This window comes from Choloepus didactylus, chromosome 10 (genome assembly GCF_015220235.1).
Source record: "Choloepus didactylus isolate mChoDid1 chromosome 10, mChoDid1.pri, whole genome shotgun sequence".
In the NCBI taxonomy this organism is placed as follows: Eukaryota; Metazoa; Chordata; class Mammalia; order Pilosa; family Megalonychidae; genus Choloepus; species Choloepus didactylus.
This window is the reverse complement of record NC_051316.1, coordinates 47,511,194-47,539,190: the sequence shown is the minus strand read 5'-3', so window position 1 is coordinate 47,539,190 and position 27,997 is coordinate 47,511,194. Positions and strand designations below refer to the sequence as shown.

Genomic DNA, 27,997 nt, shown 5'->3' with positions numbered 1-27,997 from the left:
GTGAGAGGACAGACACTGTTTATGAGCTTTGGTCATGAAGAGAGGATGGCACTGTCAATCACTCTGAGTTTGTCAGTCTCCCACATTCAGTCCCAAACTCTACAGAACCTGTATGTGAATAAGAGCATTCCTGACACGTTACCAGCCACAAGAACCTGGGAAAATGCATTTATTTCAGAAGCCAGATATGCTTTGTTTAGGTCTGCTTTGACTTTTGTACACATCCCAATATTATTATCAACTTGAAATGGTCCTTTAGAGAGAAGGGGAAAAAATCTGACTTTGACAATAGAAGGCATTTGCTTTCCATTTTAAATAGTTCTTTGAATCTTTCCTCTTTCCTCTTTTTCTGCAAATGGAGAAGCAGAGTCCTGCCCAAGCTGCATGGAAAGGCCCCTGTGTTTGCATGGTAGTCTACATTTTGAATAGCAAATGCATGGATACAATAACCACCAAATTCTGTAAAAATATTTCCACATTCTGACAATAAATGTTTGCCTCAGTGACAGCTTGGACTGACTGGTATCTGTCATGATGTGGAATGTTGGACACTCTCAGAACTCATGCATGTTAAGTTTTTGGCAGATTTATCAATTCCTTTAATTAAAGGACTGGGAGGATATGAATAGCAAAACTATTTTCATTCGTAAGTGATGCAGCTCTTAAATACACGTGGATAAAATCTGTTCCCACAGTTTTTCATTGCAGAAGGTTTTGAACTTGATTTAAAATCTATCCATATATGTTCATCTTTTGTTCCTTAACATTTTTTTAAGGATGGTGAAACTTGGCCAGTGCCCCTAAAAAACAAAGACAAAAAAACTATGGTGGTCAGTTTTCTATGTTAAGTAGGAGTAAAATTTCTTTTGTAAGCCTTTCACTCTGAAAGTAGAGTATGACCTCCTGAGAATGATTTCTGTACCAGCTGCATCCTCCAGGGATGCTGACAATTCAATTTAGGAGTTCAAAGAAAGTGAACCTCTATTTAAAAATTTATTTGTGGCTTTTTCTTAGTTCATTCTCTCTCTTGAGGTTTATCCTTTAAACAAACAAACAAACAGGGACTCATCTTTGACCATGAAGGCATCAGGGTAGCTCTCACTCTATCAGTACTTGATCTGGACCACCCTGTCCAGCTTCGTATCAGTTACGAAATGCACAGATTTCTCTGGCCTGTTCTTGGGCACTGAGAGAAACTGCAAGTCCAAACCAAACAGTTCAGGTTAAATATTTTATTAAAAACATAAGAAAAATTATTTGAGAGAAAAAGCTTTTTAACAAACAGAATTAATTGGTGGATGCTTTTTGCAGAGAAAATGAAGTATCTGTTGCTCTGTGGCCCTCCCAACTCGTGGGAATGATTCCGGATGCCTGGTCGGAGCATCACAGCATTGTCATAAAGTCGGATTAGAATGTGCTTTTGCAGCCAGCTCATTGCTTTGGAGAAACATTTCCAAATGGGTGGTTTGGGCTGTGTGGGTCACCGGGCTGTGTTTATTGACAATTGAAACGGAACTGTTCTCATACAGATTGTAAGACAATCACTTTATAGCCCATTGATCAAAACTGCTGTGTTGTCAGCCGACCTTTTCTTGTTGAATATCCAGGTGATGCTACAGGCTACCACAAACCAAGATCTTTTAAAGACACCAGAATTTGCCAAAATAGCACCATAAGTGGACTAGAATTGTAGTCGTATTTTTGTTGGCTTTTCAGTGAATTTTTGTTTGCAGAGGTGTTTCCCTATAATCTCTCACACTAATATGAGAAATGGGTCACCCTGAATTATAATCATAATGATAATATCTAGCAATTAATTGAGCTCATACTTTGTAACAGGATTTTTTTCTAAGTGCTTTGCCGGCATTGACATGTTTTTGACAAGCATCCCATGAAACAGGTAATATTATTTTTTGAAGACCACTTAGGCCATAGCTCACAGAGCCTTTTGTCAGATGGCATCCATCAAATGACAGCCACAGGTATTTGAATCCTCAGGCCTGTCCCCTTCTTTAGGACATCATAAATGTCTGCTCAAAAAGCAGTTAGGTTGAGTGAAATAGGCCAGAATCAAAAAGACAAACATTATAACGCCTCGTTAATATGGACTAACTATAGTATGCAAACTCTGAAAATTGAATCTGAGAGCATAGGTTATCAGGGGAAGGCTTATGGTAAAGGTTCCTAGATTGTAAGTTCTAACAGCAGTTATGTCTATTCATGAGTTGTAACAGTTATTTCTAAATTCTCAGATGCTGAGCTGTTTGTGAATAGCCTAGTTGGTCCCTGTGACTTCAGGTATCTATGTGACACCTGAGACTCAAAGCCAGAGTTTAGCAGTTATGAATGTCAGCATTACCCCATGCAGCAGTTGTTAGAAAAGCTGCAAAAGAGATCAGACTTCAATTAGAGATATGAACAAAATAGACTTGGTTGGGACTAAGGTAAATCAGATTAAAGGGAAAAGGATAATATTGATGGTGTTTTAAAACTTCAACTTCTATGTGAAACCAAAGGAAAAGATGTTTATCTGGTGCAAAATCTGTATTTTCTGTAGCAAACTATGTAATTTAACTTGTACAGTCAGTTTATTCAAACACCATAATTACATGGAACCTTGAGTAAGGGCGAGATCTGGTTGATTTGTACAGGTTAGCGTGAAGCCCTGATACATCCCAGAGTAATTTCAGCAGAGAATAAAAAGTATTTGTGAAGCCCCCCTGAGGAACTGGGGAAACATGTGGAAATATTGGACTTCCCCACCTGGGTTATTACTGATACTCTCTCAAGCATTGGGGACTGAGCCCTTGATCTTGGGGCTTGCCTTTCTGAAGCCCGTTACTGCAAAAGTAGAGGCTAAGCCTACTTATAATTATGCCTAAGAGTCACCCCCAGAGAACCTCTTTTGTGGTTCAGATGTGGCCTTTTTCTCTAAGCCAACTCAGCAGGTAAAACTCACTGGCCTCCCTGCTATGTCGGACATGACTCCCAGGGATGTAAATCTCCCTGGCAACTTGGGACATGACTCCCGGAGATGAGCCCAGACCCGGCATTGTAGGATTGAGAAAGCCTTCTTGACCAAAAGGGGGAAGAAAAATAAAACAAAATAAAATTTCAGTGGCTGAGAGATTTCAGATGGAGTCGAGAGGTCATTCTGGAGGTGATTCTTATGCATTATATAGATATCCTTTTTTAGTTTTTAGTGTATTCGAAGAGCTAAAAGGAAATACCTGAAACTGTTGAACTGCAACCTAGTAACCTTGATTCTTGAAGACAATTGTGTAGCTATATAGCTTATACTCTGTGACCATGTGATTGTGAAAACTTTATGGCTCACACTCCTTTTATCCAGTGTATGGACAGATGAGTATAAAAATACAGACGAAAAGTGAATGAATAAAGGGGGGGAGGAGGGGCATATGATGTTTGGGGTGTTCTTTTTTACTTTTATTTTTATTTTTATTTTTTGGAGTAATGAAAATGTTCAAAAAGTGATTGTGGAGTGGAGCACTAACTTCCATCTTTCCCAGCCCTGCTGCCTCCATAGAACCATAACTCCTGAATGACAGCTCTTTTGTAAGCTTGAGGCTTTGGTAGTTTCTCAGTAAATAGTCTAAGGAACATATCAGAATGATTATGATGCAAAGAAAATGCCACAAAAACCTACAGCAATGCAACTCTCTTTTTTCTGCAGCTATTGCATGAAGGGTCTCCAAAAGTACAGGGAGGGAGAACAGGCACACCTATTCAAGCCACACTTCCTAGCCATCTCCAGCCCTGTAAAGAACAACAGTATTTCCCTCTTCTCCCAAATCAGACATGTAATAGCAAGCACCAGACTCCTAGACAAAAGATGGTGTACTGGGTTGAAATGCACATACACTCAGAACTTCAGAATGTGGCCTTACTTGGAAATAGAGTCTTTGGAGATGTAATTAGTTGAACTGAGGCTGTAATAGATTAGGAAGGGCCCATATCCAATGGCTGGTGTCTTTATAAGAAGAGAAAGCAGAGACCAGAGACACAGACACACAAGGGAGAAGGCCATGCAAAATCAGAGGCAGAGACTGCAGTGATGCAGCTATAAGCCAAAGAATGTCATGGATTGCAGGCAACCACAAGAAGCTGAAAGAGGCAAGGAAGATGTGGTAGTTAGAACTATATACCCTAGAAAAACATGTTCTTAATCTTAATCCATGCCTGTGGATGTGAACCCACTGTAAATAGGACCTTTTGATGAGGTTACTTCAGTTAAGGTGTGGCCCAACCCAGTCAGAATGGGTCTTAGTCCTATTACTGGAAACCTTATCAAGAAGCCCACAGAGAAAGCCACAGGGAAGAAATTGGAAGTCAACTGAATCCAGAGGAGAAAGGAGAAGATGCCACCATGTGCACTGCCATGGGACAGAAAAGCCAAGGCATGTGACAGAGAAGTCAAGGCCCAAGGCTCTCCACATCCAGCCCCAGAAAGCCACAGCCTTTGGGGGAGAAAGCATTGTCTTGCTGATGCCTCAGGTTTGAACTTCTGCTAGCCTCAAAAACATAAGTCAATAAATTCCTGTTGTTTAAGCCAAAAAAAAAATTGTGTAGATGAGTGCACAACTGTATGATGACACTGTGATCAACTGAGTATATACTTCAGATGATTGTATGGTATATGAATATATCCCAATAAAATTGCATTTTAAAAAAAGGCAGTTAGGCCAAGGGAGAATGAGAAGCATAAGAAATTCTGGGTATTTGATCCCTGGTTAAACTGAGTTATCTGTGGACTCTGATTCTCAAAGGTATTTCTTAACCTTGGACTAATGACAGATTATCATGTTGGGTCACAGACAACCATTCTACCAACCAGGATTCTCTTACTTCACCATTTTAATTTCCTGAGCAACTTTGTGGAAGAAATGCAAGGCATCAAAAAATCTGTCATAGAAGAGAACTGTATATAAATAAGTAGAAAAAGATCTCTATCATCAAGGGAAACAATTTCCAGGCAAATACGTGTGTTTGGACACTCTCTCCATCTAGGAAGGCTCCTGATATCAAAGCCCTACTTACACTCTGAAGCTATTTTTGACTGAATCTTGTCTAGACTTTACCTTCCATCACTTTCCCATCAGAACTGCATCCTTGCTTTTAATTCCCTCTTTTCCCCACTATTTGCCGAGTGGACAATTTTTTTATAAAGACTAGCTGCAGGGAATTGAATGGCAACTTTGAGAGTTGGGGTTCTGAAAAAGAGATCACTAAACTCCGGAAAGATTAAGATCTGAGAGCAGAGTCCAGGCAAAAACACCTTCCAGCCCAGCTGCCATCTGAGCCACTGTGGAGTCTTTGTGCTAAGGACTTAGCAGTTTATGCAGGCCATTGGTTGTTGGTTTCTCGGCTCTGATGCTTAAGGGTGTGGAAGCTGCAGTTGACTGGGTTCAAATCCTGGCCCTTCTGTCTGATAATTGAGCAAATTACTTTATCTCTCCATGTCTCAAATTCTTCATCTTTAAAATAGAGATAATAATAGTAACTGTATCATAGAGTTGTTGAGAGAATTGAATACAAGTGGACCACTTAGCTCCTGGCACATGGAAAGTGTTCGATAAAATGCTATTAGTGAAAATTTCATGGAGGGTTAAGAAAAGATGTGCTTGCTTTTGATTTGCATCAAGCTCTCATCTTGGAGCCATTGTGATAATCCTTACTGCATGTGATCCAATAATAACCTCAAGTGTTTTGTTTTGTTTTGTTTTCATTTCTCTTATATCTTGTCTTTGGTTACCTTAATTCAACCACCCCTGGAAGGGGTGCTAGAACTGTGTGTTTGCATATCTGGAACTCTCTGGTTCTGTGCACACAAGGTTTCTAGGCCATTTGGGTTAACCAGCATCCTGGTTTTCTCTTACTCAGGTTTTGGAAAGCTTCAAGATCATGGACTATAGCCTTTTGCTGGGAATCCACATCTTGGACCATTCCCTCAAAGACAAAGAAGAGGAGACCTCACAAAATGTGCCTGATGCTAAGCGGCCTGGGACACAGAAGGTCCTCTACTCAACAGCAATGGAATCCATCCAGGGTCCAGGGAAGACTGGAGACGGGGTCATCACAGAGAACCCGGACACGTAAGTGCCGCCCATGGTCCACCAGTCCCTCTGGACTGTGGTAGCCCGTGTCATCAGGTAGTTAAATGCAGCCATGTGCACTCCATGGTTGCACTTGGGAATAGATTGCAACCTAGTGTTAAAATGGATTCAACTAGTCTTCATTTCTGTTCATCTGTGGATAACTAGATGAGTGGCAGTGTTCCTAGTTATCATCATTCGTTTTACCCATGCTGTTTCTTTTTTCAAATGGCTCCATTTTTTTTTTTAAACAATGACTGAAATTGTTTTTACCTCCATTTCCTATATATTCAAAACATCCATCACAAGAGGGAGAATAAACTTTGAATTTGAATAAACATATATTTAAGCAAATACATGAGAGGAAATTTAGTGCTATTTATCTGCACTAAGAGGATTCTGTTGTTCTGGTTATGTACCCTGGCAGATGTGGTCTCTTGCCTCAGCCAGATGTAAGTTCAGGATTAGTTTGCATGTATTACGTGCATATTGACAAACTGAAACAATTTCAGCCAAAGGAAATGATTGAAATGAGTTGACTGCATCACACATGCATCCTAGCTGAGAAAGACTGAAAGGAAGAAATCATTTTCCTTAGCAAGTAGTGGCTAAACCCTGGCATATTTCACTTTTATAAAGAAAATTAACACATATTAAATCTTTTTTTAGTCCTTTCTTGTAAATCCCTCTAAATATCCAATAATCAGTTAAGTGAATTATCTTGTATCAGTATGGTGAAAAACACCACAGCCATTAAAAATCACATTAGCTTTGAATATGAAGAAATGCTCACATTTTGCAAGTGAAAAGTTCAGGTTACATAAAGCCTGGTATATTAAATAATTTCCTCCATATAATATGTTTGAATAAACACACACACGCACATACATACTGGAAGGGCGTACCAAATTAATAGTGTTCATCTTTGTATTCTAGTAATGGATTCTTTCTATTTCTTCTCTGTGCTTTTCTATGGGTGTATATTCAATCTTCACAATGAATATACATTACTTTATTGATCAAAAAATAGTATTGCATTTGAAAAGCTGTATTTTAAAATGCTTTATAAATTCTTGTGGTTTTAAAATAGGAATAGTTATTAAATTGGATTCGTTTGATCCAACTCTTGAGAGTTTACAGCTATGCTGGTATTCTCTGTGAGTAAGTGCATAATTTTGGATTCCCGGAAAGTCTTTAACTGAGCGTCACACCCCCCAAAAAAGAAGGGGAAGATAGCCCAGAATTCTTAAAGATTGTCCATTTTTATCTACAATTTATTTATTAGAAATGATCTTTTTAACTTCTTCTTGTAATATCTGACGAAATGTTTTCACTTTTGCCTTCTCAACAGGATGGGAGGCATTCCAGCTAAAAGCCATAAAGGAGAAAAACTACTTTTATTTATGGGCATTATTGATATTCTACAGTCATATAGGTAAGAAATGTGGGGAAGTGATCTTGTATTATTTTAAAATTAGGCAATACAAGTTCTGAAAAGTCACCCAGTGGGAGTGATTTTATATTTTCATTTTTATTTTCCTGTCTGTTTACATTTAGGTTAATGAAGAAGTTAGAACATTCCTGGAAAGCTCTTGTTTATGATGGGGTAAGTGACTTTTATGTTGCTTGTTAAGATATATATTTCTGATTTCTCAGAGACTTTAGAGTGTGTCTGGGAAACTGCCACTAGACTTGTAGAGGAAAGGAAAGGAAGGCCTTTATAAACTCGGAATTGTTGGCTGGCAGATTGGTTCAAATCTGAGAACAAAGACAACACGAATTTGAATAGCTCTTCAAATAGACTGCATCATACCTGGTGGCTCGGTAGAGGCCAGAAAACAGAATGATGTCCTTATGTGAAGTCCAAGGCACCTGCTAAGATTTCTTCAATTATGAAACAATTACCAGAAAAAGGAGGAAAGGTTTTCAATCTTGCTGGGAAGATCAGTAGGATAGTTGAAATAGAGTTCTCACAAGATCAGGCTGCAGTGTGGTTTGAGACCTGGCTTGGCTGGTGGACGATGACCCTGAGTTTGATCCCTGCCTTGACCACTTTACTAGTGGTGCAGCTTGATACTTGCCCCTCGGCCTGATTTCCCATCAGTAACAGGGAGATATTAATAGTACCTGCCTCACAGGGTTGATGTGAGGATTAAATAAAATACTGTACGTCAGTGTTCAACACTATTTCCAACACATAATAAGAACATGTGAAGTGAAAGCTTTTAGATTGCTATGGATTATACATGAGTCATGCTGATGACGTGAGGGTGTTTTGCAGACCTAGAATTGGAGAGCAGTCTGTCTTTTTCTCCGTCCCTCTCCCTCTCTCTCCCTTTCTCTCTCTTCTTCCCTTCCTCCCTTTCTCTCTCTCTCTGTTTCTCTCTCTCTCTCTCTCTCTCTCTCTCTTTCTCTCTCTCTCTCTCTCTCTCTCACACACACACACACACACACACACACACACACACAAGTTCCTCTTTGGACATTGAACTTCCTGTCACTGATGGAAGATTTATCAGCCTAAGTCTCCCTCAGTTAATAACTTGAAGTGGTACTTCCACAGAATATGTTGGTCAAAGATTGGGGTGCACATGTCTTTTTAAGATGTCAGCAGGCACTTCCCTTTGAAGAAGGATAAATTATATATGTTATGCTTCTCTCTTGGAAGAAGAATATGAACTTTCTCAGTGCTGTGGTAGACTGTTAATAAAACTTGCAGCCTGAAAGATCTGCATTTTGTCCACACGACTGATCTCAATCAGAAAGCACTTTTCAATAACAGGTTCATAAATTTATTTCTAAGAATTAGCCTTAGGCTTATTCAGATCAAACAAAGGTTCCTCCTTTGAAAAGGTCAGGATGTTAGGTTCTTTTTTTTTTCTTTCCAGCTGAGAAGGGTAGGAACTAGGCAGTGCTTTGAAGGAGAACCATAGAAGGGAGAGAATAAACACCCTCTGTCTCATGCTCCTTTTATTTGCAGAGACAACTTCAATTCCCTGTTACCAGAGAGAATTTCTGATCTGAATGGCCAAGTCCTATTATCTTCTAATGAGCCCCTACCTTTCTCTATTTAAAACATATCTTTCGTTTTTTAGTGTTTTGTTTTTTAAGAAAATCTCTGTGATAGTTATGTATTTGTGAAATTGTGAGCTATAATTAAGACTTATTTTTATTTATTTACAAATGTGCCTCTTTTTAAAACAATGTCTCTTAATACCAAAGACAACAATGTGATTTTTCTTTGAAGGCAAGGACAAAATCTTAATCATCTAGGACTACCTCTCAGTCCCTTGCATCTAAACAATATTGCTGATTTACTGAACTTGTTGCAAAAATGTGTCCACTTCAGACAGAACTACTAGAATACAAGGAAAAGTGCTCATTAAGCCAGTGGTAAATTTCCCACCATATCAAGAACATTGCTGGTAGTCTAGAGAATCACTGTGACTTGGTCAAAGAGAGTTCCTACATACTGTGTCCTTCCTTTTATACCAATTACAGAATTATAGATTATTCTAGCTAAAAAGGACCTTATGCCTCAAGTAACACCCTAATTTCACACATTAAAAAAAAAAAAAAAAAAACTGAAGCCCCAAACTGTCTTTTCCCAGGATCACACGGTCTTGTCAAGTTAGAACTAACTCTACAACCAGTTCTCCTGACTTCGGGTCCAGTGTAGGTTTTTTCTGCCAGACACACTGCACACTCTTTACAGTATCTAAACTTAGATTCTTAGAAGTTTCCCTAGTGGGATCCATAAACCTGGATTCAAAATGGAGCATTATGTAATCAAATTTACTATTTCTAGAAATGTGCATTGCATCTTGGATATTAAGATAATGATTACTGAATCAACTCAGAGAATTGGCTCCTTCTTCCATCCTCTTTTCTGAATTTGTAATAAAATAACCCTTCAGTCCTAAAGACAGAGACTCCTGCCAAGTGTGAGAGAATTGAGTTAACGACTTAATTCGATCCAACTGTATCTAATTAGTTGCATCTTCATGATAAGGGGGGAGTCACCAGTCAGCCTTGTCTCCCTGAATCCTCCTGTTGTCTGTTCACCTGATCACCTGGAGATGAAACCAGCACCTTTTTTTTTAACCTAGATATCACTATTCCATTAGGGTTGTTTTATTTGTTTAGGGTCCCAATTCCTGTTGTGACTGCAAGTGTTACCCTTAATTCCAGACGATGCTTGAGGCGTTTGCCTGCATGTAAAAAGTTTAAAAGGCCCTCATGGGGCTCGCTCACGCAGTCTCTTCCACAGCAGAACAAGGATCAGCTGTCTTGAATTATGTTGCAGTCTTTACAGTGCCTCCTGTGCCTCGCTTCCTGCTCCGCTTCATCCTGAGGGTCTAGAATCCTGCCCTCCTCCCGCTGCCCCAGACCCTCAAGCCCCACAGGGGACTGCTCTCTTCTGGCTCCTGACATCCACTCCTTGAGTTTGTTAAGGGCATTGGATAACAGAATCAATTGCATAGATATTTCTGCAGAGTTGGAATGAACTATCTGAGAAGTAAACCTGTGATACCTGATTTGTCTTTTTAGGACACTGTTTCAGTTCACAGACCAAGTTTTTATGCAGACAGATTTCTAAAGTTCATGAATTCCAGAGTTTTCAAGAAAATTCAAGGTAAGATTTTTATAAAGATATGAAGTTTGTTTTGTTTTCTTGTGTTCTGTTTGTGTGTGTGTGTGTGTGTGGTTTTGTTTTTGTTTTTGTTTTTTACTCTTAGCACTTAACTTGCTAACTTCACAGTGTATATCTTTGCAAGATTTTATTGGGAGCATTGGAGTTATTTCTTCCCTGTAGTGTTGATCAAGTAGTGATTATGATGAAGATATTCTGCTCAGGAATTTATTGATGCTATGATTATTAGAGCTCTGTTTTCTAGGGAAAAAATTAGAAACTGCCTAAATGGCCAACCATATAGTGTATCGTTAAATATATTATAATACAATCATACAATGGAATGGTATGCAGCCAAAAAAAATGATGTGTTAGAAATACATTTACTTTTTATGGATATAGATTTATTCAAAAATATATATGCATACACACACATATATACATATATATATATGTATATAATAGTGGTCTGTATACTTAAAGACACAGCAAAGTTTTAATTGGGTATATAAAATTGCTAACTGGTTTTCTGAATCTGGGGATTATATGAATATGGAGATTATATATCATATTATAAAATATGATTTTATTTTCCTTCAAATCAGTATTTATTAAATTTTCTACAATGTTTATGAAGTATTTATGTAGTAAGTTTTTAAATTGGGTGGAAAAGGAGAAAATAACATTATCATATATGCTGTTATTTTATCATTAATCTTTCTTGTTTGTCCAATTTCATAACCCAAAACATGACAATTAAGCCATAAAAAAAACCTGAAAAAGAATATTTCAAATTTTTCTTATAAGATTTTTTGGAGGTTTCTGTTAAGTGCAATTTATAAAACACTTTCAATGAAAACATTTTGGAAAACACAAAAAGAGGCAAAGAAAAACAATGAAAATTACTTGAAATCCCACAACCCAATCTTCTTTACTATGCTCTGTGTATTTATATAAAATTGGAAGCATAGTGGTGTGCCATTATATATTTGTATATCACTATTTGTTACTTGATATTATAACATGAATAGTTTCCCATATCATGAGTCCAGAATATATAAAGAACTCATGCAACAAAGCAATGAAAAGAACCAAATAAAAAATGCGCACAGGATGTGAATACACATTTCTCCACAGAAGATATAAATGGCCAATAAGATACAATGTGAAGTGGTGTCTCATTAGGTGTTTCTCTCTTAACTGGTGATGTTGAGCATCTTTTTACATGCTTCCTGGCCATTTACATCTACTTTGGAGAAATGTGCATTTACAGCCTTTGCCATTTTTACTCAGGTTGTCTTCATTGCTGTGTTGTAAGAGTTCTTTATATATTCTGGACACAAGTCTGTTTTCAGCTAAATGATTTGCAAATATTTTCTCATGTTCTGTGGGTTGTCTTTTCATTTTCTTGATAGTGAGTGTCCTTTGATGCACAAAAATGTTCAATTTTGATTAACTTCAACTAATTTTTTCTTTCATCACTTGTGTTTTTGGTATCATTATTTAAGAAACCATTGCCTAACTCACAAAGATTTACTTCTTTGGTTTCTTTTAAGATTTTTATAGTTTTCAGCTATTCAGTTTAGATCTATGGTCCATTCTGAGTTCGTTTTTGTACTTGGTGTTAGGTGTAGGCCTCCAACTTTGTTCTTTTGCATGTGGCTATCCATTTGTTCCAGCACCATTTATTGAAAAGACTATTCTTTTCCTCCACTGAATTGTTTTTGTGCCCTTGTGGAAAATCAATTAACTGTAATTACAAGGGTTTATTTCTGGACTTTAAATTCTATTCCATTGATCTATATGCCTATCTTTATGCCAGATCCAAACAGTCTTGATAACTGCAGCTTTATGTACATAGTAAATTTTGAACTTGGGAAGTGTGACTCCTGTAACTTTGTTCTTCTTTTTCAATATTGTTTTAGCTATTTTGGCTATTGCGGATCCATATGAATTTTAGATCAGCTTGTCAGCTGGGATGTTGATAAGGATTGTGTTGAATCTGTAGATAAGTTCGGGGAATAGCACCATCTTAATCATATTGAGTCTTCCATTCCATGAACATGGAATGTCTTTCCTTTTATATAGGTCTTCCTTAAATTCTTTCAACAATGTTTTGTAGTTTTCGGCGTTATGTCTTGAATTTTTTTTAAATTTATTCCTAAATGTTTCTTTTTTTTTGGTAGTATAGTAAATGGAATTGTTTTCTACTCTTAATCATTTTTATGCTGACAAAGACATCACCATTGAGGAATCAGATAAATGTTCACCCATATTCTTCTTTTACTTTTTATACATTTTTTATGTTACTTTTTAAAATCTATGTATTTTTCTGGCATATGAAGTAAGGTATATATATATATATAAAACCTTGTTTTTTCCCAAGTTAACTGTAATTCCAGTATCATTTATTGAAAAAAGTCTTTTCTGCTTCATGGTACATTCAAATATATTCTTTTATCCTTTTGCTTATTGCAAGGATAGTAACCATAATACTTATTGTTCTGCCACAGTGGAAAGGATGATCCCCATCTATATCTAAATGCTACAAACATACTTTAGACTTAGTAAAGATCCTCCTTATTTATCTTAATACTTGTCTCCTTCATCTGAATATAAGCTTGGTGCTGTGTCCCAGCACCTAGTACAGAGGGATGGGGCTTGGGGGCATAGGGGCACACAGTGCTTGATAAGTGTTCGTTAAATGAATGAATGATGCCGTGACATGTGTCCTAGGTCCCATCTTCTCCTGTTTGTCCAGGCCAAGTCCCTCTAGAGATTGCCCCCACTGCAGGGTAGTTTTAACCATTCCATTCCCTCTCTTCTGGCTTCATCCCTCAACCTTCATTCTGATCATTCTCTTATATCTTAAAAACAACTCTACTCAACTCGACTTCTCTCTCCAGCTCCTGGTGTATCTTTCTCCCCCCTTTACAGCCACTCCATTTGACAGTTGGACCCACTTGCTGCCTTACTTTCTTAATTCCTGTTCTCTCTTCTGTGCACTCCAGTTGCCCTTTGACCCCATCACTCCGCTGGAATGTTCTTTTCAAGGTCAGCAATAATTGTCGCTCAAACCATTGACAACTTTCAGTCTTTTCTTAAAACTCCACGTATATCAGACCAGTGACCTCAGTTCTTTGTGCAATGTTCTCTTCACTTGTCTTTCAGAATTCTAGACTCTCCTGGTTCCCTTCCAGCCTCTCTTGCTGCCCCTTGGTGTCCTTTGGAGGCTCCTCATCCTCTGCCTTACCCTTATATGTGGGTGTTTGTCCATATATGTGGGGCTCCAACCTCACACCTTGTCTCTTCTTGTCCAGCTCTCCCTGAGTGATTTGCCAATAAACCAAGGCTTCAGTTACCATCTGTATACTTAACAACCAGTTCCCCGCATCTCCAACAATCCCCTTGTCTATCCAGTCTTCCCACCCAAGTATCAATCATATTGAACTTGGCTGCTTCCCCATCCCAGAACCTACCTCTCTTCCTGTGTCCAAAATCTTGATGAAAGCCCCCCCCCCAATGCACCCAGTTGCCCAGACCAGACATAATGGCATCATCCTTTGCCTCTGCCCTTTTGGCATCTACCCTCTTTACTCACCAAGACCCATAAATTTTCACCCCGAAGTATCGGGAATCCATCCGTTTCTTTCACAGTGCTACTCCCTAATTCAGGCCTGTTTGTTGTTGTTTTCTGTTTGTTTTGGAAAGGTTTTGCTTTCTTTCCTTTTGCATAAAATAAGGTTGTGGCCCCACCACTCAGTTTCTTTGCCTCCAGTTCTTGTCCCCATCCAATGCAATCTTGCTACACTGCAGCCAGAAGGATCCGCTTGAAATATAAATCGGTTCTTACTGATTTCCTGTTAAAACTTTTCCATGTTAAAAAGTAGTTTTTTTAAAAAAAAAATTCCTTGTATCACTAATGCAGAGTCCTCAAATGGGCTTCTGAGTGCTTTGTGATTTGGCTCCTCTTTGCCCCCAGTGAATGTTTCTCCATACCACACCCTACCACTCCACTTCAGCCAATAGGGCCTCCTTGCAGTTACACCAGGCTTTCCGGGCTCTCTCCCCTCCTCTACACATGCTTACCCCTTTGCCTGCAATACTCTTTCCATCCTTTCCCTAACTCCTGCTCTTCCATCAGGTCTCAGCTTAGATGGTGCGTCGTCCATGGCACTTACCATGCTGCGTTATAAAGAGCTGTTTGTCTCCTCGCTAGACTTTAGGTTCCTTAAATGTAGAGCCTGTGTTTGGTTCACTCATGCATTCCCAATACCTAGCATATTTCCTAGCACATATTAGGCACTCAATCATTATTTGATGAATAATTGAATGATTGAACCATCGAATGGAATTGTCATCTAACTCCAGCCTTTCAAAGGGTAGCAGTTTAATTAGTCAAGTTGACACTTTAAACCATGACTTCAAAATGCTTCATCAACTACAATTAATTTAAAGCCCTTAATGCCTAAAGGTATATTTTCTTTGTGAGTGAAGACCTGCCAAGTAAAGAGTGCCTGGTTTTCAAGTTCCTATTTTCAAGTCATTTTTTTAACCTTCTGAAGTCCATTCTTTCCAGGATTGAGTCATGCTGCCAATTTAATGCTGTGTCAAAACGCTATAATTTACCTGGAAATATTACTCCCCTTATGTTGAAGTCTCATGGAAGTTCTCTACCCAGATATTGTATCCCAAATACTAAATCTTAGTTTCTTGAAGTGGAGTACAATAGTGGATTGATTTGTTTGTTAAAATCAACTGCCTTAAGATTTCAGAACAATATATATTCATTCAACAAATATTTGAGTAGCTATTATGTACCTAGCACTATGCTAAGCATTGATAATATACAAGTTTTAAAAAATTAATTAGTTCTTGCCGAGCATTTCCTCTAAGAATGCTAAATTGTTTTATTGTTGTTTCACATTCTGGTGTGGTTTAATATGCCTGGGGGTCAGTTTGAAGCAGTCCTTTATGCACTCAGTTTGAAATAAGTTCTAGATGTTTAAATGATGATTTTCTTAGAAAGGTATTGACAAAATAAAATGTGAGATTTTTGTGGCACAGTAATGAACCTGTATGGTTATCATATCCCTTCCTTTTTTGAATTACAGTGTAGCAAAAAGATGGTTAACTTACAAAGCTTGCTGATGGTGGTGTATATATTTGTTATACTGTATCTTGGAGTACATTAAACTAACCTACAAAAACTCACTCTGGCAATAGGATAATGGTAAAGGAAGAATTGTTTTTCCAAACTTTATTATGAAAAAGGCATTATGGTCCTTAATTACAAGCAATTTGGAGAGGGGAAACTAAGGTGCTTTTCAAAAGAATAACTGAATGTGTTACAGGCTAAAAGGGCAATGTGGTATCAATAAGAACAGTGAAACTTTGGGTTCAGTAATAAATTCTGAGTAAACTAATGGTGAAGACAAAATTTAACTTGTTTTAGTGAGCCCAAAGGAAAGAATATTCTCATTACAGAAACAAAGTGTGGTGTAGAAAAAACCTTGCACCTCTCTGCGTAAACTGTTCATCATGACTGACTTCATGTGCTGCTGTTGTTTCCATATATTCCTGCAATGTAGACTGTGTTTTGGTAACAACTGCAAGATAAAAGTGCTTTTCCCCTAGGGAAGACTAATGAGCACCATGCTATTAATCATTTAACTTTTCTGTTAAATAACGAATTGCTATAATTGCCTCTAAGGGTGAGAAATCATGTCTAAATACTTAGCGTTTTAGTTCTCGAGTTATGTCAATGTCCAGTTATATTAAAGGAGGACAATATTGTGTACCTGCCCCCTGCTTTAGGAGAACTGATTTTTACTAAGCTTGATTTGCATGGATTGGTTTGCACCAACAGCTGTGTATTAGTGAAAACGGTAGCCTAATTTTTTAAGTAATACATGTTTTGTCATCAGGAGTGGATTCTTTGACTTTTTGACATTAATAACCCTTAACTGCTCCCAGAATCCACATCTTTTATTCCTCCTGCTTAAGTGCCTCAATCTTGGCATCTTGCAAGGACTTTGTCATCACTTACCTACTCCAGTTGAGTATGAATTTTGTGCTCTGTTCAACAAAAAAGCAATATATCTTTAATTTAGGACTCTGCCCAGTGCTGTTCAACTCTAACCTAAGGGCATTGCCCTCCACTGTTAACTGTGCTGGTCTGAATTCAGAACTTCAGGTTTCATACAGTAGCCGACCACTGATGTCTTCCAGTGTAATGAGGCATCTCCTGTCAAAAAAGGGAAACCATTTGCTAATCCTCATGTAGATCATCTTCACACCCAGGAATGTTTGCATTTCCTGGATTTAAATCATTCAGTATACTTTTGGAAAATAAAGACATGTTTGAAATTGAAAAAAAATATTAATGAGTTCCTGCTTCAGTAATTTCATAATCTTTGTTTACCTAGAATCAGAATATTTAATAGGCATATGTAGGAAAATAATTATTAATAGTTTTTTCATATCATACTGGGGATATACTAAGAGAGATGAAGACCAATTCTTCTGAAAGGGAGTTTGACAAAAAAGAGGATATTTAAACTGAGTCCTAAAAATACGAGCCAGAGTTCATTAGGGAAAGAGGCAGGAAGAGCATCTTAAGTATAAGGAACAGCCTATGCAGATGCCCATGGGTAAGAATCAACATGGGAGGTCCAAAGAATGACAGCTAGAATTGCTAAAAAGTGGTAAGGTGTAAGGACAGCTGAGTGGCAGAACACGGGGCTGAAGGTAGACACAGGATAACTTCCACAGAAATGATTTAACCAGAGACAAATCCAGGAGTTTCTGTCATACAAAAGAAAGTAGCCATATTCACACATGATGTTCACAGCAGCATTATTCACAACAGCCAAAAGAGGGAAACAACTCAAATGTCCATCAACTGATGAACAGAGAAACTAAATTTGGTATGTCTATACAGTGGAAAATTATTCAGCCATAAAAAGGCATGAAGTTCTGATACATGCTTCTAGCATGGATGAAATTTGAAAATATTATGCTAAGTGAAAGAGGCCAGACATAAAAAGGTCACATACTGTATGAGTCCACTTACATGAAATATCCAGAAAAGGCAAATCCTTCTAAACAGCAAACAGCTTAGTGGTTGCCAGGGGATGGGGGGAGGGTGATGGGGAGTCACCGCTTGGTGGGTATGGGGTTTCCTTTTGGGGTGATAAGAAAGTTTTGGTAATGGATGGTGGTGATGGTAACACAACATTGTGAATGCGATAAATATGACTGAATTGTAAACTTAAAAATGGTTAAAATGGGAAATTTTGTGCTATATATATTTGTACAGTAAAATATTTTAAAACAAGATTTAAAAATTTTTTTAAAAAACTTCAAAACAACACAAGGAGAGGGAGGAATCCAGACAGTGATGCTAATGACTGAGACGTGGAACAAAGGAGGAGAAAGTAGGGGGCAGGAGTGAGGGTTTCCAGAGATGTTGAGTTCAGTTTTGAAGACATTGGGTTTAAGGTGGGAAATCTTGGTGGGAATGCCTGGTTGGGCACTCAAAGATGCAGTCGGGAGTTTGGGCCAATAATTTGTGCATTATTAGTCATATTATAAATGACCAATACTAATTATAATTGAATTACTTTTAATAAAAATACACATCATAGCTTTAAAAAATAAAATAAATTCTTCCTTTAGGTGCCACATGCTCTTGGCAGGGGATTTTTCTCAGGTCCTCTCGGCTCTTCATCATGGTGATGCCCATATGAACAAGTAGCTGTTTCTTTTTCAAGGCTTTTGGCCTTCACTCTATTATAAGCCACAAGTACAGCTCTCTTGAGTTTCTTCCCCTCTTATAACACCTCTCACCTCTTTCACTTTTCCTTGATGCTGCTGTTATTCTTTTGATCATGTTGAAAGCAATTCTCAGTACTTTTAGTCTCAGGACCCCTTTATACTCTTAGAAATTATCAAGGACCCCAAAGAACTTTTATTTCTATGGGTTATAACTATATATATTTAACATATTTGAAATTAAAATTGAGGAAAATTTTAAATATTCTTATAAGGTAACAATAGAACACCCTTGACTATTAACAGAAGTCAATTTTACAATTAAAAAATGATGAAAAAATTATATTTTCCAAAATATAATTTAGAAAGAAGAGTGGCATTATTTGCCATTTTTTTTTAAATCCCTAATGTCTGGCTTCTTAGAAGACATTTGAAGTCTCAATTCAATCTATGGTCATGTAGCATCTGGAAAATGCTCCTGTATACTAGTGAGAGAATGAAAGTAAAAACGGCAAAGAACGTCTCAGTATTATTAAATTATTTATAACTGAATAATTATAAATTATTAAAATAGTGTTGCTCATGCAGCCCCCACCCCTGAAAGGGACCCCTCTGGTTTAAAGCTTTTAAAATATTATATTGAAAGACTGGAGTTGAGGGTTTCTAAAAGTTAGCAGATAAAATGTTAAGGCAGAAGCCAGTGTGTGGATAATTGCTTCAGACCCATAAACCAAGTTTGACCACTGTTTAATAGAATGGGGAATTAAGGGAAACATAGCTTAATTGGTCTACTTTTTTGCATCATTAAAATCAATTTTGATCAGTTTTAAACACTCAAAATCTCCTCCTGTAAAGAAAACAAACTCTCAGTTTATTTTATTTTTTCTCATTTTAACCAGAAAATGGAGTGCTAAAGAGCTAGGAAATGAACCACCAATTAGGCAACTTTAAAAAGAAAGACACCCGGAGTTCATGCTTTCTAGTTGTGTAACCTTGAGCATGCCACAACCTTTGTAACTCAGTTTCTGGACCTATAAAAGGAACTACCTCTCTCAGAAGATCAGATAATTTGAGTGAGATATGGAATGTGAATTTTGGCTTGCAAACTCTAAAGCCTTCTACAGAAGTTATTATGATTATTTTATTATTATTGTAGCATTGCTTGCAGATACATAAACCTTCCCTTCTCTTTGAGCTAAGGAGTTGTTCTCTATTCTTTCCTCATTTGTGTGTCCCAAAGTCCTTCTCCAATTAAATTCTTGCAGACTGCCCACAGGAAGGGCCCCAGATGAACAGTGTAATCTAAGCCCTGAGGTTCCCAAGACTATACACCATTCCCCTAAAGCATCTGCTGTCAGGTTACCCCTTTATGCAAACCTCCAAAGGAGAAGGAACGCTGCCAAAAGCATGTTCGGGAAAAAGTGCAAACAAGCCTCAACTTCTCTCTCCCTCTGCTCTCCGAGGGAATTCTCTAACAATGTTAAGCCAAGAAAAATTATTGCAAATGGAGAGTGAATATAAATAGGGATGATCCCAGCTGCATCTTAAGCAGGTTTCACTGACTTGTCATAAGTAAAATCACAGCCATCAGTGGTGAACTTGATGGATGCTGTAATACGTTTGCATTGGTTCAGTTTCCCAACACACTTCTCAAGTTGTAGAACGCTGTTTGGACAAAGATGGGAGTAAATTATGCCTCTGACATAACCATAACCTAGAAAAGACCCGAAGGATAGGAAATTTCAGCGGAAAGTCACTGAAAGCAATCAGAAGTAACTGGGCTAAATTGGGCAACATGAGTATACGATTAAACATTGGCATGTTTAGAAAGTCCCAGTCCCAAGTTAATAGCACTAGGGTCATGAGAATTCTCCGTACTTTACCATCTGTGTTGACCAGCCCAGCCCACCCTCCTCCCAGCACTAGAAAAACATTGTCTGGGAGAGGAAAAACAATTCTTTAAGAATGGAACATTTGCATTTCACCTTAAATAGGACCTCATTTCAAAATCTGGAGGAAGAATTTCCACTCTAATTTAGTCTGGGATATTTTGATTTAAATCAGGTCATTTTGGACAAATAAAATGGCCAAAACACCAACAATTTTGCATCTCTTTCCTCATATATACATAAAATAAAGCTTCTTGTAGTCTATTCAAATAATAACTAAAATATTTATAAATGATTAAGTATTAATTTAATAAATAACTAGTAATGTGGTTTTACAAGTATCTCTGTTCTTTTTCCTTCCTGTCTAGCCTTGAAGCCTTCACCTTCTAAGAAACGGTGCAATTCCATTGCTGCCTTGAAGGCGACATCTCAGGAGATTGTGTCCTCAGTTAGCCCGGAATGGAAGGACGAGAAGCATGATTTGCTGACTGAAGGACAAAGTTTCAGCAGCCTTGACGAAGAAGGTAAAGCTGCATAGGAAAAAAAATAAAAATAATAAAACATAAAATAAATAAAATTTTAATAGAAAATACAAACATTTTCAAAAAAGAAAAAATCTATAATCGCACTAGATGAAGGTAACAAATACATTTTGGTGTTTGTATTTCTAGATGTTTTTCTGCGTGTGTGTGTGTGTGGGGGGGGGAGGTTGTGGCATTTTAACTATAAGAGTTATTTCTTCATTTTTTAGGACTTCCTTAATGAGTTTAAATAGTTTTGTAATTTTCTCCTTACATATCACATATACTTTTTATTAGATTTATTCTTTGGCTGGATATAGAGAATCAGATTTTTTGCCTTTTTAAATAGTACCATTTTTAAGAATTGAGTTTTCTGGCTCTTTGTTGCTGCTGCATGGATCCCACATCCTTTTTCCTTTCTTCCTTACTTGCTGGCTAGGACGTCTAGAACAATGATGAATAAAAGTGTGATTGTGGGCAGCTTTGTCTGTCCTGATTTTAAAGGGAACGCTTCTAATGTTTCTCTGTTGAAATAGAAGTTTGCTGTATTTGATACCCATAATCAGGTTAAGGAAGTTCCTTTCTATTCCTAGTTTGCTAGAGGTTTTTACCAAGAATAAGGATTGAATTTTATCAAATACTTGTCTCTATCTACTGATTTGATAATTTAATTAATTAAGATCTCTTTTAATCTATTAAAGGGAAGTGGTATTTTAGGCTTCCTACACATATATTCTTTTGAGAATCTGCAACATATCCTGAAAATGTTTTCTATTTCCAACAGATCTCTTTTTTTATCGTGTTTTATCATGTTTTATCATGTTATAGTTTATTATAAATATAACATATATACACAAAAGTGATAACTTTCCAAGTTCAATTTAACAAGTAGTTTGAGAGCAAATTTCAAAGAATATTATGATTACAATTCCACAGTTTCGGTTATTTCCTTATTGTGAAATATAACACATATACAAAAAGGTAATATCTTTCAAAGTATGGTTTAACAAGTAGATATATATGAAATTTCCAAAGTTATTATGAGTTATAGTACCATAGTTTCAGTTATTTCCTTATTGTGAAATCTGACATATATATACAAAAAGGTATAGCTTTCAAATTACCATTTAACAAGTAGCTATAGAACATATTTCAAAGGATGCTATGGGTTAGAGTTCTACCATTTCAATTCTTTCCTTCTTACTATTTTAATACCCTAGCAACTAAGAAAAAGAAAATTATAAAAAGATTTAGTATTCATAATCCTTTGTTAAATTTCATCTTTTCTGTTGCCACCCCTTCCTCTAGTATAAGCACTTTCCTGATCTTCAGGGATGTCTAGGCAGTGACCACCCTAACCTGTTCATGTTGAAAAGGGATGTCAATTTTCTGAGCAAAGGGGACACTTCTAGTTGATATTCTTGAAGAGGTTATTGCCTCTGGGTTTAGGGACTTATCTGGCATAGGAGCAGTCTGAAGGATTTAAGTTTCTGACAAATAAACTTAGTGAGTGAAACTTTTATAAAGTCTCAGTTAGGGATCCAGGTATTCTTTAGGGTTTTTAGGACTACTGTTGACTTGGGTTTACATTTGTGGTCATTTGGCATACCTAGGTGAAGCTTGCATAGGAGTAACCTCTAGACAACCTCTTGACTATATTCGAATTCTCTTAGCTATTAAAACCTTACCTTGTTGCCTTCCCCCCCACCCCCCTCGGCCAAAAAGGCATTCTCAATCCCTCAATGGGATTTCAGGCTCATTCCCGGAATCCACGTCCCACATTGCCAGGAAGGCTCATTCCTCCTGGATGTCCTGTCCCACGTCGTGGGGAGGATAATGAATTTATTTGCAGGCTTAGGCTTAGAGAGAGAAAGTCCACATTTGAGCAACAAAAGAGGTTCTTTGGAGGTGATTCCTAGGCATAATTATAAGTGGGCACAGCCTCCTCTTTACAGCCGTACATTTCCCCGAGCAAGCCTCAAGATAAAGAGCTTGACTTATAAAGTGGGGGGTTCCTAAATTCACATAGCATATGTTATATCCATGATAATTCATCCATATCTCACACTATCATTACTCAGTTGTACAGTCCTCATCACTCTCCATTTTAAACAATTCTCATGACCCAAAACATCTCATAGCCCTTGTCAGCCTTAATTATTTGTCCCTAGTATGTATTCCTGTTAAATACTAGTATGGTATTCCTATAATTATAGGAATACTAATATGGTAATACTAGTATGGTATTCCTATTAATTATAGTCCCTAGTATGCAATGTATAGATTTTTCCCATGTACCTTTCTTTTGTCAATTCTCTGTGCTAGTGTCATACCATAGAAGCACCTATCTATATTTGTGGTGCCGATCTGTGGGAAATATGCCTTTAAACCACCCCTTTCAATCTTGTTCACCTTCAATACAGTCTGATACTTATAATCCCATTAACAAACAATCGTCACCCCTATCCATTACCACACCTCTGAATTCACCATCATTAACATATCTGAACACATTAGAGTATCATTCCCCCTCACTAGGTACTGTCTATCACTAGGTTCCCAGTATTCTTACATTATAAGACATTGATTTTACGTTGTCAGAGAGTTCATGGAAGTGATAACATACAATATCTCTCCTTTTGCATCTGAGTTATTTCACTCAGAATTTTATCTTCAAGTTTCATCCATGTTGTCACGTTTCAAGACCTTGTTGCTTCTTACTGCTGCATAGTATTCCGTCTTATGTATATACCACATTTTGTTTATCCACTCATCTGTTGAAGGACGTTTGTATTGTTTCATGTCTTGACAATTATGAACAATGCCTCTATGAACATCGGTGTGCAAATATCTGTTCGTGTCACTGCTTGCAGATCTTCTGGCTATATACCGAGAAGTGGAATTGCCGTATCATAGGGCAATTCGGTATCTAGTTTTCTGAGAAACCACCAGACTGTCTTCCAGAGTAGCTGTACTCATTCACTGCTCTAGCCCAACCAGCAGTGAATAAGAGTTCCACTTTCTCTGCATCATCTTCAGCATTTGTAGTTTCTTGTTTAATGGCAGCCATTCTTATTGGTGTGAGATGATATCTCGTTGTGATCTTGATGTGCATCTCCCTAATAGCTAGTGAAGATGAACATTTTTTCGTGTGTTTTTTAGCCATTTGTATTTCCTTTTTGGAGAAATGTCTTTTCATATCTTTTGCCCATTTTATAATTGAGCTGTTTGTACTGGAGATCTCTTATGAAACTTTTCTTTTCCTGAGAGTCTTTGGAATGGGGTGCTAGCCCTCTTCCCTCTTCCAGCTGCACTCATCCTATGTGCCATGTTGAGTTTCTTTCTTTCTCATCTTCCAATAAATTAACTTTCACCCAGAGTTAGTGGTTTCAGCACAAGTTGATGAATTGCCCTTTATCCTTTCTCTGCCCATTTGTTTGATGGCAGAGGTCAATTGGTGGCTCCAATTTCTGACAGACTTTCACCCATTTTCCCAAGCATCCCTGCATTGGCATCTCCCCCAGCACACTACCTGTTTTTTGATAGCACAAATAAAACTGCAAGGTGTCTACAGATTTGGGGAAATAAAATAAGCTTATTTTTAAGTAGTGTGTTAGTTATGTGTTCAAATATGCTCAATATGACCACTAAATCTAAAGCAATGAGTCCTGTTTTTAATCTGGGAAAAAAGTATATTAAAATACACTAGGTAGCATCTGAAAAAGTCAGGAAAGAGGGAATGTAGTGCACATATTGTGCTTTTTTTTTTTTCAGATTAACAATCAGACCTGTTGCTTTAAATTTAGAGATGCTTCATATGAAAAGATCTCTAAAGGTCGAAGGCAAACTTCTTAAGCGTATTTCTTGAAAATGTAACCAGTGTAATACTTTTAAATGGGTTTATCCTTATGCATGTACAAGGTTTGCTACAAGAGTTGGTCTCTTTCTAATGCTCTGTATCTGGGGTCATCCCCTTTCCTAGTGCTCCAGGTCATTGCCAAATTGCCCTCTACTTTGTAACCATTTGTTTTCTGGCATTTTCAGTATTTCCTGGTTGTATTAGTTTTCTATTGCCACATAAATTACCACAAACTTAGCAGCTTAAAATAGCACCCATTTATTAGCTCACAGTTCTGTAGGTCAGAAGTCAGGCACAGCTTCCCTGGATCCTCAGGGTCTCAAAGGCCAAAACCAAGATGTCCGCTGGGCTGACTTCTTATCTGGAGGTTCTGGATGAGAATTCTCTTCCAAGCTCATCCAGGTTGCAGGCAGAATTAAGTTCCTTGAATTTGTAGGCCTAAGGTGTCCCTGCTTCCTTGCTGCCTCTCAGCCAGGGGCCATGCTCATCTCCTAGAGGCCAGCCCAGTTCCTTGCCATGTGGCCCCCTTTATCTTCAGGGCCACAGCAGAGAATTTCTCTTGCATTGAATCCCCACTCACACTTGGAATCTCTGACTTCCTCTGTCTCTACTCTCTAGACCCAGAATTAAAGGGCTCATAGGATTAAGTCAGGCCCACCTGGAAAAATCTCCCTTTTGATTAACTTAAAGTCAGTTTGATGAGTGGCCGTAATTGTATCTGCAAAATCCTTTTTGTCATGTAAGGTAAAATAATCACAGGAATAAGATCTCATCACATCCACAGTTTCTGCCCACAGTCAAGGGAGATTATCGCAAGGGTGGGAGTGATTGGGTCTCATCTAAGAATTCTGCCAACCACACTGGTTTTAGAAAACTGAAGGGTATAGGAGAGTGAAGAAACCATTCTCTGCTTCAAAGAGCTGCTCCTAGGGGGATCGACTACCCAGTGTTCAGATGACGTGTAACCTGGGACCGAGTCACTGGAAAGATAGTGTTTGCCCATAGTAGATCCCTCAGGTGATCTCTGGTTATGAAGTAAGGCTGGGTATACCCAGGATCAGTTTGCATCGGTCATTCACAGTTCAGCTCCATCTGCCTTATAAGTAGTATTAATTCACTACAGTCTGACATAAGGTTATTTTTCAGCCCTAGTTTTCAGTGTTCTTGAGAGTTTCATGTTTTTCTCTGTATTTAATGAAAAGTTGGGAGCAAGTATATTAAAGACTACCAGCCAGGTGTCACATTAAACTAAAGCCTTTCCACTTTTTGAATATCAAGCACTTTGGGTACTCCTGTTTTTGTACGATCACCATGTTATTCATCTCAGCAGGTCTTTATTTTGACCTGAATCGGAGGAAGAGCTCCACCAACTGACACATGCAATGTGCTGCCTGCTCGGCTGGACCAGAGCCCATCCCTTCCTGTGCTTATCCCATTTCCTCCCCACCCCTACCTCGCTCCACCATGTACACCCCTTCAAATCCAAATTCAGACCTCACCCTCACGCAACAGTGCCTACTAGTGTCCTTTGTCTTTTGCGCTTTTCCTGAAAATATGTCCTTTTGAGCCTGTTGTGCTTATAAAGGAATGCCAGAATACCTTAAAGTGAAACTGTATTCTTTATTGTCTGTTTTAGTTCAGTTTGGGGGAATGATATAAAAGAATCCACAGAGACCTCAGAGAATGGATGTGGGTCACTGCTAAGCCTTGAATGTTCCTCTTTCCTGATGAGGGGGTTCTCACATAAGTTATTTCATAAGCACCTAAATTTTAAAGAAGAATAAGAATCTTTTCATTTTTTAAAAAGGCACCTTGCTCTTAAGGTTTAATGTCAAGAAGAGGCGCCCTGATAATGTTAAAAGATATATGTGAGTATAAACAGGATTAAGGTATTTAAGATTATTTCCTGGCCCTTAAAAATTCTGAGTTCTTAGATCTAAATTGAGGTTCATGGAAATGTACATATTGTAGGGAGGGAAAATAGGTTCACTGTTTATACACTTGCCAGTCATCCTTGTAATCTCTGTCAAATTATCTCCTTAAACTCCTGGGAGCTTTTTATGTCATCTTTTGAAACAGTAAATAGCGTTATTAGGCTTTTAAAAGAACACTCATGATGTTATTTCCATAAACCATTTTGTAAATTAATGCAATTTCCTTTCTGTTTAGCCTGTTTTCGAGAAGTTCCTTTACATTTCTGCAGCAGTTCAGGAGAGTGAAGTTAATTCATAATTTAATTTGCAGCCCAATATGTAAAATGAATGCTTTTGGCTCATTTAAATTATTGTAGATACTAATGCAACATTTATTCCTGAGGTTCATGAGTGTGTGCTTTACTCTTGTTTCCCAGCACTCGGGCCCCGACACCGGCCAGACCTGGTGCCCAGCACTCCATCATTGTTTGAAGCTGCTTCCTTGGCAACCACAGTTTCATCTTCCTCCTTATACGTCAATGAACATTATCCACCCGACAGGACGACGCTTTATTCAAACAGGTAAAACTTAGCACGATCAAATTACCAATCAGGCTGTTACCTAGGAACATCACGCCTAAACCAGTATCTCTCGATGAGGCCATGCTGTCTCTGCTGTCCCTGCCACCTGCCCAGTAAGTAAAAGCAAAAGAGAGCATGCTTGATTTTTACTATGGCAAGAAGTACATTTGATGGAAAACCCTCGTTTTTCCTTTATAGTTAATCATTATGTCATGTAGAAATTATATACTTGGCTCTGTGAAAGAAGACCAAATCTCTGGTCATTTTTATTTTAGTAATTGTCTATGAATGGATTTTTTTTTTAAATCAGCACTCTTTGTTAATACCACACAGATAGCTGCAAAAGACATTTTAACATTCTCTTTTCATAAAAGCAACCTTAGTGTCTGTGGTAGGCAGAGTAATGGCCCCGCAAAGATGTCAGTATCCTCATCCCTGGAACCTGTGCCTGTGTTACCTCATGCTCCCTTACGTGGCAAGAGGGACTTTGCAGATGTGATTAAGTTAAAGATTTCGAGATGGAAAGACTAGCCTGGATTTTCAGGGTTGACCCAATATTAACATAAGAGTTCCCATAAATAATAAGACAGGAGGGTCAGAGTCAAAGAAGGAGATATGACAATGGAAACAGCAGTCAGAGAAAGAAAGAGATTTGCAGATGCTCCACTGCTGACTTTGAAGATAGAGGAAGGGGCTACAAGTCAAGGAATA

General features: G+C 37.9%; 1 protein-coding gene across 8 annotated transcripts in view; it reads left to right on the top strand.

Moving 5' to 3' along the window:
* Positions 1 to 27,997, top strand: part of PIP5K1B (phosphatidylinositol-4-phosphate 5-kinase type 1 beta) — a 343,315-nt gene that overhangs the window by 220,260 nt on the left and 95,058 nt on the right. For all 8 annotated transcript variants that reach the window (XM_037851227.1, XM_037851226.1, XM_037851232.1 and 5 more), the window contains 6 exons: positions 5,902 to 6,113; positions 7,465 to 7,548; positions 7,671 to 7,719; positions 10,665 to 10,749; positions 20,780 to 20,935; positions 27,142 to 27,286. In XM_037851227.1, the coding sequence (XP_037707155.1) occupies positions 5,902 to 6,113; positions 7,465 to 7,548; positions 7,671 to 7,719; positions 10,665 to 10,749; positions 20,780 to 20,935; positions 27,142 to 27,286 (731 nt within the window). The remainder of the gene's footprint in view (positions 1 to 5,901; positions 6,114 to 7,464; positions 7,549 to 7,670; positions 7,720 to 10,664; positions 10,750 to 20,779; positions 20,936 to 27,141; positions 27,287 to 27,997) is intronic.